The 16,348-nt window shown below is 36.2% G+C and overlaps 1 protein-coding gene across 1 annotated transcript in view; it reads left to right on the forward strand.

Annotated features, from left to right (window-relative positions):
- PTPRC (protein tyrosine phosphatase receptor type C) overlaps nucleotides 1-16,348 on the forward strand; it is a 123,284-nt gene that overhangs the window by 79,417 nt on the left and 27,519 nt on the right. Inside the window, exons 13-17 of the mRNA XM_017896544.1 lie at nucleotides 898-1,056; nucleotides 3,753-3,961; nucleotides 8,061-8,121; nucleotides 14,375-14,483; nucleotides 15,163-15,197. Coding sequence (XP_017752033.1) covers nucleotides 898-1,056; nucleotides 3,753-3,961; nucleotides 8,061-8,121; nucleotides 14,375-14,483; nucleotides 15,163-15,197 — 573 coding nt within the window. The remainder of the gene's footprint in view (nucleotides 1-897; nucleotides 1,057-3,752; nucleotides 3,962-8,060; nucleotides 8,122-14,374; nucleotides 14,484-15,162; nucleotides 15,198-16,348) is intronic.

A 16,348-nucleotide genomic window follows, 5' to 3' on the forward strand; every position in this document is an offset into this window, starting at 1 on the left:
ACATACAGTGAGTTATTGTTTTTTAAGATCATTATTGATATTATATTATTATCACTGTAACTGCTATCCAGAAACATGTTGCCACTTTAATCATCCTCTTTCCTGATGTCACTTGGCTACTCAAAAATAGCAGCAGCTGGTGATGTTTTTACTTAACAAGTGCTAAGTCTTCTGCCTGAGTGTGAAAACACACTTAGACACTGTCCTACTTCTCATATTCCTCCCCAGCCAGAGTTGTTGTCCTGATCAGGTTTGTCCCTAAACTCAGAAACATTCCTTCTTTCTTTTGTAAGGTTTTCTTTCCTCCCTTACATGTACTCAGTTCCACTTACCGTTCAAGGAACAACTGAATTCCACTTCCAGCATGAAACTCCCTCATTCTCACAGCTCCCATTAATTACTCTAGTGTTCAAATTACTATGATAGAATCAACCTAATGACTGATGATCAAATGGATTCTGCATGTAACATTCAAAACAGTAGCTAATACTGATCGATGTTCAAAGTTTGGAGATTACATATCAGAAAAGGTTTTCCAAGAAAGAATCACTCTGAAACATGCAACTCAAGACTTATAGTATACACTGGGGGCTGTGTTTTCTCAGAGAAAAAAGAGATCATCTTTGCAAATGAGTCTGAACTCATTAAATATTTTATGTACCAAATTAATGATATAAAACCATAATTTTTCAATATTTAATTTTACCAATGATAATTGAATTTGTTCAATACACTGGCTGATAATTATAGGTACTTTTGAGTATCAAGGATGTACTTATTTTTCAATCACTCAATAGTTTGAAGTCCACTTGGAACAATATGATGTAGAGACCAAATTAGATATGTGGTAGTACTGACTTTTAATGACTTACTAATTTTTTTTACGTTTTTCCTCAGCAAAAAAATGCCTCAATCTGAATAAACACCTGACAACATATGATTTGCAAAATTTGAAACCTTATACAAAATATAATTTATCATTACATGCCTACATCATTGCAAAAGTGCAACGTAATGGAACTGCTGCAACATGTAATCTCATAACTAAAAGTGCACGTAAGTTATATGTTTTAATGCTTCTTTCCATAAATGGTAAAAAGCAAGGTATTGAGAGGTGACAATGTGCTAGCAGCCCTCCCTCTCGGCGCATCCTCTGCCTCGGCATCCACTCTGGCAGTGCTTCAGGAGTCCTTCAGCCCACCACAGCACTGTGGGAGCCCCTCTCTGGGCTGGCCGAGGCCAGAGCCAGCTCCCTCTGCTTGCGGGGAGGTGTGGAAGGAGAGGTGCCGGTGGGAACGGGGGCTGTGCAAGGCGCTCACAGGCCAGTGGCTCACAGGCCAGCATGAGTTTTGGGTGGGCGCGGGCTCCACGGCCCCACACTTGGAGCAGCCAGCTGGCACGGCTAGCCCAGGGCAGTGAGGCGTTTAGCACCCGGACCAGCAGCTGTGGAGGTTGCACCGGGTCCCCCAGCACTGCTGCCCCGCATTCACGTGCTCCAATTATGGCAGGGCCTCAGCCGGTCCCCGTGGGGCAGGGCTAGGGACCCGCAGCCTACCATGCCCTAGCCTCCCCCTACCGCCGTGGGCTCCTGCACTGCCTGAGCCTCCCCTACGAGCCACAAGCACTGCTCCCTGTGCCGTGGTGCTGGGTCCCATCTACCGCCCAAGAGCTGAGGAGTGAGTGCTGGCACACCGCGTGGGACTGGCGGGCAGCTCTCCCTGCTGCCCTGGTGTGGGATCCACTGGGCGAAGCCAGCTGGACTCCTGGGTCTAGTGCGACTTGGAAAATCTTTATGTCTAGCTAAGGGATTGTAAATACACCAATCAGCACCCTGTGTCTAGCTCAAGGTTTGTAAAATAGACCAATAAGCTCTCCTTAACATGGACCAATCAGCATGTGGGTGGTGACAGATAAGGGAATAAAAGCAGGCTGCCCGAGCCAGCCAGCGGCAACCTGCTCTGGTCCCTTTCCACACACTGTGGAAGTTTTTTTATTTGGCTCTTTGCAATAAATCTTGCTGCGGCTCACTCTGTGGGTCCCTACCATCTTTATGAGCTGTAACACTTACTGGGAAGATCTGCAACTTCACTGCAGAGGCCAGTACGAACCCACCAGAAGGAAGAAACTCAGAACACTCCCAACATCAGAAGGAACAAACTCCAGACACACCGTCTTTAAGAACTGTAATACCGTGAGGGTCCGCAGCTTCATTCTTGAAGTCAGCCAGACCAAGAAACCACCAATTCCGGACACAGTATGAACTTCCTAGCCTACAAGATTTCTATCTTTATTCTAGCAAAAACATTTACCTGGCACATTTGTTAACATCTAGGGCTTGTAAACTTGTAAAATCAAAAAATTAAAAAACTGTTATCCTGGATTCTGTCTCTTCTTCAGATGTAGTCATAGAATTTTAAGAACAAAGCATAAAAGCATCTTCACTGGCATCAGTTTGTAAAATTTCAAGCAGTTAAGTACCTAAGCAACTTAGATTAAAACATTCACTGTTTGCTGTTGGCTTTACTATCTGGAAATATTAATTGTAATCAGAAACCTAACAGTGTCTCATAAAGCATTAGCTTACTGACCTCTGTTCACCTGATAAAACATTTCATAAAATGTAATATTTTATTAGCATTTTCTTCTCTTCGTTACCCTCAACTACTTAGTATTTTATTTTATGTCACGTTATCCATTTAAGATTTCCTTTCAATGGCGTTTGGCTCTTGCCACTAGTATAATCTCTCCATAGTTTCTAGGCCCGAAGCTAGATCTGCTAACCTCCATCGAGGACAGGGAAGAAGAAATGCCCTGTTTTAAGGCAGCATCTATAGCTCCAGAGACCCTAACGAGCCCTATATTTGTGAAGAAATGTTGTGCTATTTGGGGCTGAATGTAAAACACTTTTAAGGTCATTTATGTTTTGATTTGAAAGTTCAGGTCCTGGAGCTCTATGCATTTGTTGTTTTTTTGAGTTTTTTTTTTTTTTTTTTTTTTTTTGAGGCGGAGTCTCGCTCTGTCGACCAGGCTGGAGTGCAGTGGCCGGATCTCAGCTCACTGCAAGCTCTGCCTCCTGGGTTTACACCATTCTCCTGCCTCAGCCTCCCAAGTAGCTGGGACTACAGGCGCCCACCACCTCGCCCGGCTAGTTTTGTATTTTAGTAGAGACGGGGTTTCACCGTGTTAGCCAGGATGGTCTCGATCTCCTGACCTCGTGATCCGCCCGTCTCGGCCTCCCAAAGTGCTGGGATTACAGGCTTGAGCCACCGCGCCCGGCTTCTTGAGTTTCTATATCACAGAAAATGCAGACAATTTGTTTCTATTCCTGAAGGACCCATCTAGGTGTTTACCAGGATAACATTAACACTGCAGGAAAGGAGTATCTGGATTGTATAACAGGCCTTGGAGGTTTCCCAATCAACAACATTTTTCCTCTCCTCTCACAAAACTCCCTCTCTTCCCCACTCCCCTCCCTTTTTCTCTATTCTCTAATTCTACACACTCTCCTTCAGGGATTGCAATAACTCTCATGGCTTCATGTACAACCTATATGCTAATACTTACCGAATAAATAAGTGATTTATTTCTCAGGGTTTTGATATTGCTTTTTAATTTATGTACTATCATTACTTCCTCATTTATAACCCCCAAGCTAACACTTAAAATACTTTATACTGTATCCAAGTATTGTCAAGTAATTTACATATGCATCTATTAAATTATTAATAACAAATCTTTCTTCATTTTGATAGCTCCAAGCCAGGTCCAGAACATGACTGTCTCCACGACATCAGATAACAGTATGCGCGTCAAGTGTGAGGCTCCCGAGGACATTAATGGCCCCGATGGACGTTACCATCTGGAAGTCGAAGCTGGAGATACTCTAGTAAGAAATGTGTCACAATCTAAGTGCGATTTCCCTGTAAACAATCTTCAATATTCAACAAACTACATTTTTAAGGTAAAAGTATTCTCTCTACATTACTATAGTACCAACATACATGATAATGATTGATTCATAGTACTTAAATAACTTTAAGACCGCTGTTCACATGAGATTGAGAAGCTCTGATGTGTAATGGAATCGTACTTAAAAAGTCTCAACTATTTGACTCTAAAATTTTTATTCCTATAACTAAAGTCAGTGGTGTGAAGCAAATGTTTCATTGGAATATTTTAGAACTTCAATACGACTTAATTATAGTTAAATTATTGCTTCTGTGTTAAGAAGCACAATACTTTATACACAACAGATTATTAGTTTACCAAATCTACCTTATCTTTACTTTGGCTTTCTGTCTTTATTAATGTGGAATTTTTCACTTGCAAAATTTCACAGGTACCTTGAGATTAGAAAATATTTGAAATAAATCCTAGAAAATAGTAGTGAGCTTACAGAATTTAAAATACTCATTATCTCACTGTCTACTGATCATATTTTTACATATATTTTCATAATATACACATTTATATGCATTTAACACATGTATTATCAATATTCTGAATACAGTTTGGTAAACTGTATTTTTAATACATCACTATATCATGCACACCTTTCTATGTTAAATATTTAACTACTATGTAGTTTTTAATGACTGTATAATATTCTATGTATGGCTTCATCATATTCTATTAACTATAACTATGTTGGTCTCTAATATACACAACATTCAGATAACACACTTATTGGTAAAGCAAAATTTTTGAATATGTCTTTAATAATTTGTTTCATAAATTCCTAATAATGCATTTATTGGATTAAAAGGAATATATATGTATTTTGAGTTTTTTTGGACATGTAACTTTTTTTTCTATAAAATTTACCAAATTGCCCTTGTGTATCAGTGCGTGAAATGACTGCTTCTTGAGAGGCTCACCAACACTGAACATGCCTTTCTTTTCTTTATTTGGAGGTTGAAATATGGTATGAAATATATTTGGAGGTTGAAATATGATAAAAAACTTTACTTTAATGAAATTTCTTTACTTATTGTTGTGTTATTCTTTACCTCTTTTATCCAGTTTTCTCTGGAGAAATGCCTTGAATATTAATGATAGTAAACTCTTTGTCACATGCATAATAAATGTTGTTATGGGTTTATAATTTGCCTTTTAATTTTCTTCACAGCACTTTAAGTCTTACATAATTCCCCTTTTTATTTTTAAACAAATGTATCTGTCACTTTTATTCCTGTTAAATAGAAATTTCCATAGTTAACTTTTTAATATGATGTTGACAAACGACTCCATATTCTTTTTTTGTTTTGTTTTGTTGTTGTTTTTTGTTTTGAGATGGAGTCTTGCTCTGTTGCCCAGGCTGGAGTGTGGTGTCGCAATGCCAGTTCACTGCAACCTCCACCTCCCAGGTTCAAGTGATTCTCCTGCCTCAGCCTCCCAAGTAGCTGGGATTACAAGCACCTGCCACCACACCCGGCAAATTTTTGTATTTTTAGTAGAGATGGAGTTTCACCATGTTGACCTGGCTGGTCTGGAACTCCTGACCTCAAGTAATCCACCTGCCTCGGCCTCCCAAATTGTTGGGATTACAGGCGTGAGCCACCGTGCCCAGCCCATATTCTTTATCACTTAAAGAAGTGTTTTTATATTTATAAACTTTTTGGTTTTGTTTTTGAACTGGAAATGTAGGTTAGATTTTATCGATTTTTATGCCATTATGATAGATGATGCCATAGCTGTGATGGCCTGGTGTGATTTGTTCATATGATGCAAAACTATTGTCACATTCTAAGAGAAAAACCCCTGCTCTGTCATTGTGTGCTACTCTCTCAGAGTATTATTGAAATCAACAGTCTATTATTTTATTGTCTTTATTAGTAGATATTCAAAAAGGAGATCATTCAGTGAGTAGAGATGTTGTTGACATAGGCGTTGGATGACATCATTCTTATTAAATTTGGTATAAAGGTTACACTGATCTGATAAACACATTGCTTATATGTTCCTGTTTTTCTATATCATATAACTTTTAAAAAATTTTTATTATTATTTTTTTGAGACAGAGTCTCACTTTGTCACCCAGGCTGGTGTGTAGTGGCTTGATCTCAGCTCACTGCAACCTCCGTCTCCCAGGTTCAAGCGATTCTCCTGCCTCAGCCTCCCAAGTAGCTGGGATTACAGGCATGCGCCACCATACTCGGCTAATTTTGTATTTTAGTAGAGATGGGGTTCACCATGTTGGCCGGGCTGACCTGGAACTCCTGATCTCAAGTGATCTGCCCACCTTACCTCCCAAAGTGCTGGGATTACAGGCATGAGCCACTGTGCCAAGCCTATATTATATAACTTTAAATAGTATAGGAGTGATTTGTTCCTGAAAAATTTGTTTTCATTACTTTCATGCAGAGAAATTCTTTAAGACTCATTTGTATTTTCTTTCAATAGGATTAGTCTTTTCAGATATTTTAATCTTTTTGAGTGAGTGTGCCATATATACTTTTTTCAAAGAACAGTCAATGTAAAAGAAATATTTTGTTATTGTCACCTCATCACATATTATACTTCATTTCCCACTGCTTCCCCAGTGTCCATTAAGCTCCAGGTGCACTGGTTTCTCTGTAGTTTCTAAAAGGCACCTAGGTGTTACTCTCTTTAGCCACCTCACTCCACGCTCTTCCCACTTCCTAGAATATGCCTCTCCCACTCTTCAATCATATAAGTTACTCTGGAAAAATATAGGTTTACATCATATTAAAATAGAACCTTAACATTCAAACTAGGAGATAATTACTCAGTTTCGAATTCTCTTCCCCCACTCTTCAAAAGACTCTTTTGTTTTCTTCATCATACTTGCCATATCTTCTTTTTATGCTTATTTCTGTCTCCGCTATCATGCTTTGTGTTTACACCTTCATGAGAGAGCAGTCATTTCAGTTTTTTCACCATTGTGATCTCTGGTTAATACATTAATGAAGTTGATTTATTATTATTACTTTTCTTTTCCATAGATTTATTTTGATGTTCTTCAGGTGACTTTCAGATTAAAACTGTTTTCATCCTTGTAGTTTTTTTTCATTTTTATAAGCTAAAAGAAGAAAAAAGGCTATGGATTGTACTTTGATTGACTCTATCCCATGTCTGTATTGTTTATCACTAATTTCTGAAGGCCTTCACATGAAATGTGATCAATGATTCTTAAAGTAAAACATTTTGATTATTGATGATTTCTAATTAGCCTGTAGTTATAACTTGGAAGAGTTTTTAATATATCCATTATTTAAGAGAGATTTTCTACATTTCTGGTGCTTTAATTTCTTATTGCTATTAATTATTAATTTATAAAAGTTAATTGGCTTTTACAATTTCTGCTTTTTTGGATTTGTAGAATAATTTTTACAGCTCAGTGTATAATATTTATGAATATTCTGTGAATATTGGGTAAATTTTATGTTCTCCATAGGATAAACGCTTAGATATACATTTGTCAGATTTATTATATATATTATTCTCTTTGAATGATATTATTCAAATATATTTTACTTAAATTTTTTTGGTCAAAGATTTTACTTCTCTTTGGCTCCTTTCAGTTTCCCTGTATATGCAAATTGTTTTCACTTTATTTGCATTACTTTTTATGAGACACAGGTGTTTATGATCCTTATGCCTATATAGTAAACTTTTTAAGAGCAATTTAAAAAAGTATGTGCATTTTATGCATAATTCTAGTAAACAGCATATGGTTGAATTTCCTTTTTAAATGAAATATTAGCCTATTAATAGGGAATTTTAACTTTTAATTATGAACATTTTGATGTATTGGATTTTATTTCTTCATCCGGTTTCATTTTTTAAATAACTATTTAATAATTGTTTAATAACTATTAATATTATTATTGCTAAGTGAGATAAGATATCTTTTTGTCTTTCAAATATATTTGACAACATACCGACATAACCTTGAAGTTTAACTTTAAAGCAAATCAGCATACTTTTAATGTAAATACACAGCATAGTATGAAAAATAATATATATGTTTTACATTGTGATATAATGTAGAAATAATTAGAAAACTAATTATTTTATTTTTTGTTACTGAAATTCAGGCCTATTATCACAATGGATACTATTCTGGAGAACCAGTTATTTTACCTAAATCAACATCTTGTAAGTTATCACTGGGCTATTTATCATATATATTAAGATATATATAAATGCTTATAAAGCTATATTGTTTTACACTTATAATCACATTTGATTTTAAATGCTTAAATTATGTCTTTTCCATAAATATGATATTTTAATTGTCAATAAAACNGTGATATAATGTAGAAATAATTAGAAAACTAATTATTTTATTTTTTGTTACTGAAATTCAGGCCTATTATCACAATGGATACTATTCTGGAGAACCAGTTATTTTACCTAAATCAACATCTTGTAAGTTATCACTGGGCTATTTATCATATATATTAAGATATATATAAATGCTTATAAAGCTATATTGTTTTACACTTATAATCACATTTGATTTTTAAATGCTTAAATTATGTCTTTTCCATAAATATGATATTTTTAATTGTCAATAAAACCATATATATAGGTTAAATATATTAAAATACAATATCTTAAATTCAAGTTAGGAGATTCAATTATTAAAGGATTGTTGAATTCATAAGAGGATTTATCTACCCAAACTATTAAATTATGATTATGTTTATGAAATATCGTTATGTTAGTAACATTTTTTGCATACTATTTTAGATTATCTGTTTATTTTATTGTCTCTTAAGCATATGCTTAGCAGAAGTGGGCCTTTGATATGAGTCTGTCTTGATTTACCTAGTGGAAGCTATGATAAGCACTCCCTAATAACGATATAGTTATGTAAATGTTTATCATTGATATTTAAAATATTTTAATCAAAGTAAAGGTGTACATGAAAAAATTACTTATGATTAAATTTCATTATAATAATGAAAATAACAGCTGCATGTTACATTCCCCAACCACGATTCTGTTTGCCAGGCAACCACTTTTAACCATTTCTACTTTTGGGTCTCCTTATGGTTTCCTTCATATTTATGAATATATACACACACACACACATATACACACACACATATGTACACATATATATATACACACATATACATATATACACATATACACATATATACATATATATATATATATAAAAGCAATATTGTATACTGCTCTTTCTAGAGTTACTAACATTATCAATTGATCTGGGCCTATAGAGGAAGGAGACCTAGTATGCTATTTTGGGCTTTTTCTACCGGTTAACATTGTAAATAGAATTATTTAAACTGTATGTACTTTGTTGTCAGCAACTTCTAGGTCTTTCTATCTTTGCCACTTCTAGGTCTTCCTCTCTTACATACATATGCATGTGCACAGTCACTGATATGAATGCAAAGTCAAAAGAGAAAATATAAAAACAGCTTATTTTCCAAACTGCTTTACTAAGCCCTCTGTAAAGTTTTAGTTCTTTCTGCTCAGGTTTATGAAACAAAACCTCTTTGTGTTAAATGTCAAAAAAAATCCAGCAAGATAGCTTTGATTTTATTTCCACATTACCTTTTCTTTTATAATATCTTTAAAATAAAAATGACTTCATGGAATCTTTCTTATTAAATTGTAAATAATTTATAGCAGTCATAGACTCAGCTGAACATCTTACACTTACATCTTAATAGGCCAGATCTGAAACTATTTCACTTGGAAAGACAGAACAGAAAGCATAGCATGCTGGCAAGGGAGCCTGGCAGTAGGAATCCTTGCAGCAGGAATCCTTGCAGCAGTGCACGCAGTAATCCAGCTACTTTTCTTATGATACTCTTAAAGACAACTGAGATATGAGAGAATGAGACCACATGTGTAGGTGTAGGAGCTGCATTCCTAAAGGAATTGTATTTCTTACACTATTTCCATGGGCATAGCTTCCAGACATGCCGACGGGGGAGGGTGTGCTCAGTTATGAGCGAGCACTGCACTCAGGGAAACACAAAGCTAGTACTTCCCATGAGGACAATAGAGTTTATATATAGCACTCCCTGTTCAGGTGTAGTTTAGCAATCAAGGGTCATTTTGCCATTAGCGATGTTGTCTGGTAACCAGCTAATATTCCACTTCTATCAGATTTCCAGGTCAATGGAGCCAAAAAATTAGCCCACATCCTTTTTCCACAAAGGAGACAACATTGTATTCACTCTCCGCTCACAATATCATTACCCTAAGAGATAAATAATATAGTTACTTTTAAAATAGTGATATCTATTCCAGGAAAGGACTTGGGTTGTGAATCGCTAGGGTACAGCTACTAGAGATGTGTTGTTGGGTTTCCCCAGCGTAACATTCCACCACCCGTATTTTGATGTCATTGTCAATTGAATTCCTGGGGACCCTTTGTCCTTCTTCTGATCTGGACTCTCACACGCCATCTTAAAATATTCCTCCATCAGTTTTCTGGTTTAGATTTGCTGTGTCACACATTTTTTTTTCCTTCTGATTTCACTAACATATATACTCTAGTATAAGAAAAAAGTATTCCAATTCTTCCATACATAAAACTATCTTTATTCTACTCTAGCACTTGTTCAGTGTATCGAGTAGGTATAAAATTCTAAGCTAAAAGTTTTAGAATTTAAAAATTATTTCTGTCTTATTTTCCTGAATCCAATTTTACCTTCTAATTTCATCCTGATTCTCTCTCTCTCTCTCTATGTGTATATATATACACACACACACATATGTATACACACACACACACACACATATATATATATATATATTTATTTATTTATTTATTTTGGTCTATTTCCAAGTTTTCCTCCCCTGGAAATATTAGGTTTGTCTGTTTATTCTTGGTCTTACCTGAATTTTTTGTTTGTTTGTTTTGCTTTGTTTTGTTTTTGTTTTTAGAGGGAGTTTCACTCTGCTCTTGTTGCCCAGGCTGGAGTGCAGTGGCACAATCTCGGCTCCCTGCAACCTCTGCCTCCTGGTTCAAGTGATGCTCCTGCTTCAGCTTTCCAAGTAGCTGGGATTACAGGCATTCACCACCATGCCTGGCTAATTTTTGTATTTTCAGTAGAGATGGGATTTCACCATGTTGGTCAGGCTAGTCTTGAACTCTTGATCTCAAATGATCCTCCTCCCTTGGCCTCCCAAAGTGCTGGGATTGCAGGTGTGAATCCGGCCCTGAATCTTTTTCATCCATTTTTCTGGATACTATTGACCTTTGTAACCTGAAGATTTATGTATCTGATAATTCTTTGCTGCATTTTCTTCCCGTAGTCTTTTGTCAAGTCTATTAGTCATATAACTCATAAGTCGACTTTTTATATTGGCATTCCCCTTTGGTGTTGATGGTTTCCTTAAGAGCTTAGTTCTTATTGGTAGTCTAGTCATAGTCACAGTGAGACAAAAGGAAAGGTTGATTAGATGTTCTGTGGTCCTTAGAAGATCTTGGTGACTGAGGAGATTTCCTATGATATTGCTGATTTGTTTTTTTCTGATATCATTCATTATCACCAACAATCAATTAATCTCCAGAAATTAATCTCCAGAATCACCCTACTCCTTGTCATACGGTAAAGTATGAAAAAGTGGTTCTTCTCACAGTAGGACGGGAAGATAGGTGTCCAACTATTGCATATGTGGACAATTACATTGTCCTCCTAATTTTAGTCCTGCACCTCATCCCTTCTCTGTTCTGGGCCTGACTTTATTCTGAGTCTCTCACTGCTTTCATTTAATTTTCCTTCTGTCTTCTCCTCCCTGGTAGTATTTTTTCAAGAAGATATTTGTTGTATTTGTTGTTGTAAATAGACATTTGACTTCCATGTTCTGACCCATGTTTCACATTTACTGCATATGTCACTTTCAAACCTGAGACTCAGGCATTCTGAGCAAATGGAATCTGTTCCTTTGATTTAGGCTGTGGCCTCCTTTCCTTTGTTTTCTACCTTCTACAACTTGTTGAAATTGCTCTACCTCTGATTTCCCTTCTCTCATTTTCTCTGTCATTATAGATCTACGACATTTTCAGTTCTTTAATATTAGCAGAGTTCCTGGAAAGAAGGGGGAAACACATGTGTGCTTAGAATGCAAGCTTTATCTGGAGACTTGGCTATTTTATTATTAAGTTTATCGAGAAAAGTCTTATGCTGCTTAATATTTTTTATAACCTAATTTAATTAATTATTATGGATTGGAATGCTAACTTATAGCCATTTGCAGTTTCTTGCAAAATCTCACTTCAGAGTATTCTAGAGGTTAGATGTTGCCTGTGATGAGGTTTTTATTCACAAAATCTGGAAACAATCATGCTGATTGATATACGTATACTAGTAATCACTGGTATGGATTGACAATTTCAGTGAAAAGAATTTGAGATAGAGATAAGACAAGGAACACTATGGGTCATTTTAGGAGCCTATTGCAATAAGAACTTCTTGCCTAAAAATGTTCACTGCCATCCACCTATATATTCACGTTCATCTATCCATCCATCTTTATATTTGCCGGCAGTATAAATACCCCTTTAAGGGAGATAAAATTATTTCTATTTTGTATATGAGGAAACTCAAGTTTGGATAATTTAATCTATTTGCTATATGAGCCAAAGAAATGACAGAGCCTGAATTCAAGCTCAGGTCTTACAGTCTCTATCTGAAATTACTTTCAATATTCCTATTTGTATGAATTCCCAGTTACAGAAATTTTGATCATGAGATGAACTGTTTCTGGCAGCTGTTTGCTTGATAGAGTCATTTCCATCTTTCCAGTTGTGGAAAAACTCTCTCATGCTCAAGGCCTCCACTCACCACACATAAAATACGTCCCCTCTACTTCCTTATCACCCTTCTTACTTTTTTCAGACTATATGAAAAAATACATCATTATTTCATTTGTTCACTTGCCTTTCTTTTTTCTTTTCTTTTTTGACAGAATCTTGCTCTGTCGTCCAGGTTGGAGTGCAGTGGTGCAATCTTGGCTCACTGCAACCTCTGCCTCCTGGGTTCAAGTAATTCTCATGTCTTAGCCTCCCAAGTAGTTGGCATTACAGACACACACCATGCCCAGCTAATTTTTTTGTATATTTAGTAGAGATGAGGTTTCACCATGTTGGCCAGGCTGCTCTCAAACTCCTGGCCTCGAGTGATCCACCCACCTCAGCCTCCCAAAGTGCTGGGGTTACAGGGGTAAACCACTGTGCCTGTCTGTTCAGTTACCTTTCTAGTGTCTGTTTCCCCCAAAGAGAATGCAAATTTCCTGAAAACTACTATTTTTTTCTGCCTTATATTTTGTAGCATTTCCACGGACTGTCTTCCTTTTTATCTTCACAGCCCTTCTTATCTTCTAACCTACTTGACCATTTACTTATTTCTTCTGTTTATTATTAGTTATCTATTTTTCTTCACTAGCGAGTAAGTTCCATGAGAACAGGACTCTTGTTTTTCTTTTTGTAGATATCCTAAGTACCCAGAGCTGAGTTTGGCAGACGACCAAAAGCCAAAAATATTTTTTATGAATAGTGAATAATCAGTGCTTACTATGTCCCAGCCACCGTGCTATGTGTTTACTGTGAATCAACATCTTCAGTCACATTTTGGGATTTTGGGAAAGGAGGGACAAAGATAATAAGGAATCTGGCCAAGTTCCCAACTAAGAAGTGGTAGAGCTAGGATTGGAAGCTAAGCAGTCTGGCTCTGGAGCTGAGGCTCTTAAGTCACCGCATTATTTTGCTGCATTTTCACTACGTAAGAAAAGGTGAATAGACTGGAGATATTTCCAATACACCCTCTCTTCTATGCCCTTTCCTTAGAAAAAGCCAGGATTTCACATTAAACTTAGTGAATATTTAAGTCAGGGTAAGTCTTATCCTAACTACAGAATGAAACCATTTTTGTCTCTTGAATTGATTTTACACCTCAATGAACAGGTAAGAGGGTTTATCTTTGTGAAGTAGAAGTCTTTCTCATCCCCTTAAGAGACTACCTTCTTCTGCATACAAAGTTAAACTATATGCGTTTGTCTCCAAAAATTATAATAGCTGGATTACCTCCTTGATCCCTTCAAAATGAAGTGTCTGAAAAAAAGAGAATTAAATTTAAATATGTCTTATAAAAGAACTTTATTTAATCAAGAGAAAGAGAATTGTTCTTCTGTTCTTATTCTCCTTAAATATGAAATGTTTTTATTGGTTCTGAACAATATGGCCAAAATCACAGAATTAAAACTTTTGTATTTGACCTTATTCTAAAATGTTTATTTTTTTAAAACCTCACAATAAATTGAAAAATATTCAAATGTAAATACTTTGGAGGTGATTATTCCACCAGTCTAGCAAGTTGTTTGACAATGGTTCTCTGAATGTATTATTTTTCATTTCTAGATAATTCTGAGGCACTGATAACATTTCTGGCATTTCTGATTATTGTGACATCAATAGCTCTACTTGTTGTTCTCTATAAAATCTATGATCTACATAAGAAAAGATCCTGGTAAGAGTTGATTATGAATTTTCAAATAATAATGGTAGTAGTAATGGTGCAAATGCATATCCATATGGCAGTGAGGGAACCAGTTAAATGAAATATGTGAACTTGAGAGAAGACAGCATAAAGCCCATTTCATGACAGAACTTTTAATCAAAAACTTTTAGTATGGTTTTATTGGTTTGAATTAATATTATTTTCTTAATTTACTAATAATGTTGTGGACTTGTTTAATAATAACCAGTGAAAAGAATGTGTGTGTTTTTCAGTACAAAGTGGGTCAGAGGGATCTAGGAGTGACAAAAGCAAAAGAAAGGAGGGAGATGTCTGGGGAAGTTAACGTGTTTCGTTGGCCAGAAACAACCACATCTTATGAAAAACAGAAGATTTAAAATAAAATCATTTGGCTACTTGTGTGCGTTTAGCAGACAAGTCTTGGTTGTTTCTTTTCCTCCCTCACCTTCCTCTCTCCTCTTTGACTCTCCTCTCTCCCATCCTTCTGTCCTCCCTCTGCTCCAGGCTCTTCCTGCCTTCCCTCTTTTCCTCTTCTCCCTTCCTCTCTTCTCTTTTTCTTCTCCCTGACTTCCTTCCTTTCCCTTCAATATATTCATTAAATGTAAGTTGAACACCAACTGAATTCTGTGCTTCTTGAGAATATAGAAACTTATTTTTCCTATTTTCACAGCAATTTGGATGAACAACAGGAGCTTGTTGAAAGGGGTAAGTATGCATATTTTTTGCTGATGAATATTCCTTCCCCTGCATTTGAATCCATTCATTTTATTTCATTTATTTATTTATATTTATTTTAAGACAGAGTCTCGTTCTGTCGCCCAGGCTGAAGTGTGGTGGTGTAATCTCTGCTTACTGCAGCCTCCGCCTCCAGGTTCAAGCAATTCTGTTGTGCCTCAGCTGCCCAAGTATCTGGGATTACAGACACAAACCACCAGGCCCAGCTACTTTTTGTATTTTTAGTAGAGATGGGATATCACTATGTTGCCCAGGCTGTTTTCGAACTCCTAGCCTCAAATAATCCACTCACCTTGGCCTCCCAAAGTGCTGGGATTACAGGCATGAACCACTGCGCCCAGTCCCATTCATTTTAAATAAGAACTGGGCATTTTTAATTTAACTTGGACTTCCGTTGATACAGTGATAAAACTTAAATTCCTTTACTCACTCAGCACCTGTGAAGTTCCCAGTGTACGCCAAGCATTGTGCCAGGTACTGAGAGTACTGTAGTGACAGGCACAGACTCTGCCCTTAAAGTGTTTGTAATCTAATAAAGGAAAGCAGATATATCAACAAATATGACGGTAATTTGATACATGCCCTAGTAGTTGAATGTGTATGATTCTATAGATATATAGAAGATAGAAAACTGTGTGCGAGGGCAGAAATCTGGTTTGTTAAGATTGTGGGGAACCAATGGACCAACAAATTAGGGAGTGGTGGAGGGAAGAGTGGATGGAAGTCGCAGAGATGGGGAGATGGTACATCTCCTCAAGTCCCTGCCAGGGTGGAATGGTGGCTGCTCCCACTAAAAAAAGACACGTTTATGAACAGGACAAAGAACAACAATTTTACTTAGGAGAAGAAAACAAATTTGTTTATCTTTTTTTTTCAACATTTATATTATTTAATTTTTTTTAAATGTGATTTTTATTCCAACAAAAGGGACAAGGTTGAACCTTTACAGAAATTGAACCTTTGTTTACAATAAAGAAATTTACTTGCTTTCTCATGCTTAAGACAGGAATAATTTCAGAACTCCTCTGTGTTAATCTGTGTTAGAAGTGTTTCCCTCTGGTAATAGCAGGTACCAGGTCTCTATGCAGAAACTTTAGGGTTGAATCTTTTGTGCTCCTTAA

Source organism: Rhinopithecus bieti, unplaced genomic scaffold, assembly GCF_001698545.2.
Source record: "Rhinopithecus bieti isolate Rb0 unplaced genomic scaffold, ASM169854v2 scaffold_24392, whole genome shotgun sequence".
Classification (NCBI taxonomy): Eukaryota; Metazoa; Chordata; class Mammalia; order Primates; family Cercopithecidae; genus Rhinopithecus; species Rhinopithecus bieti.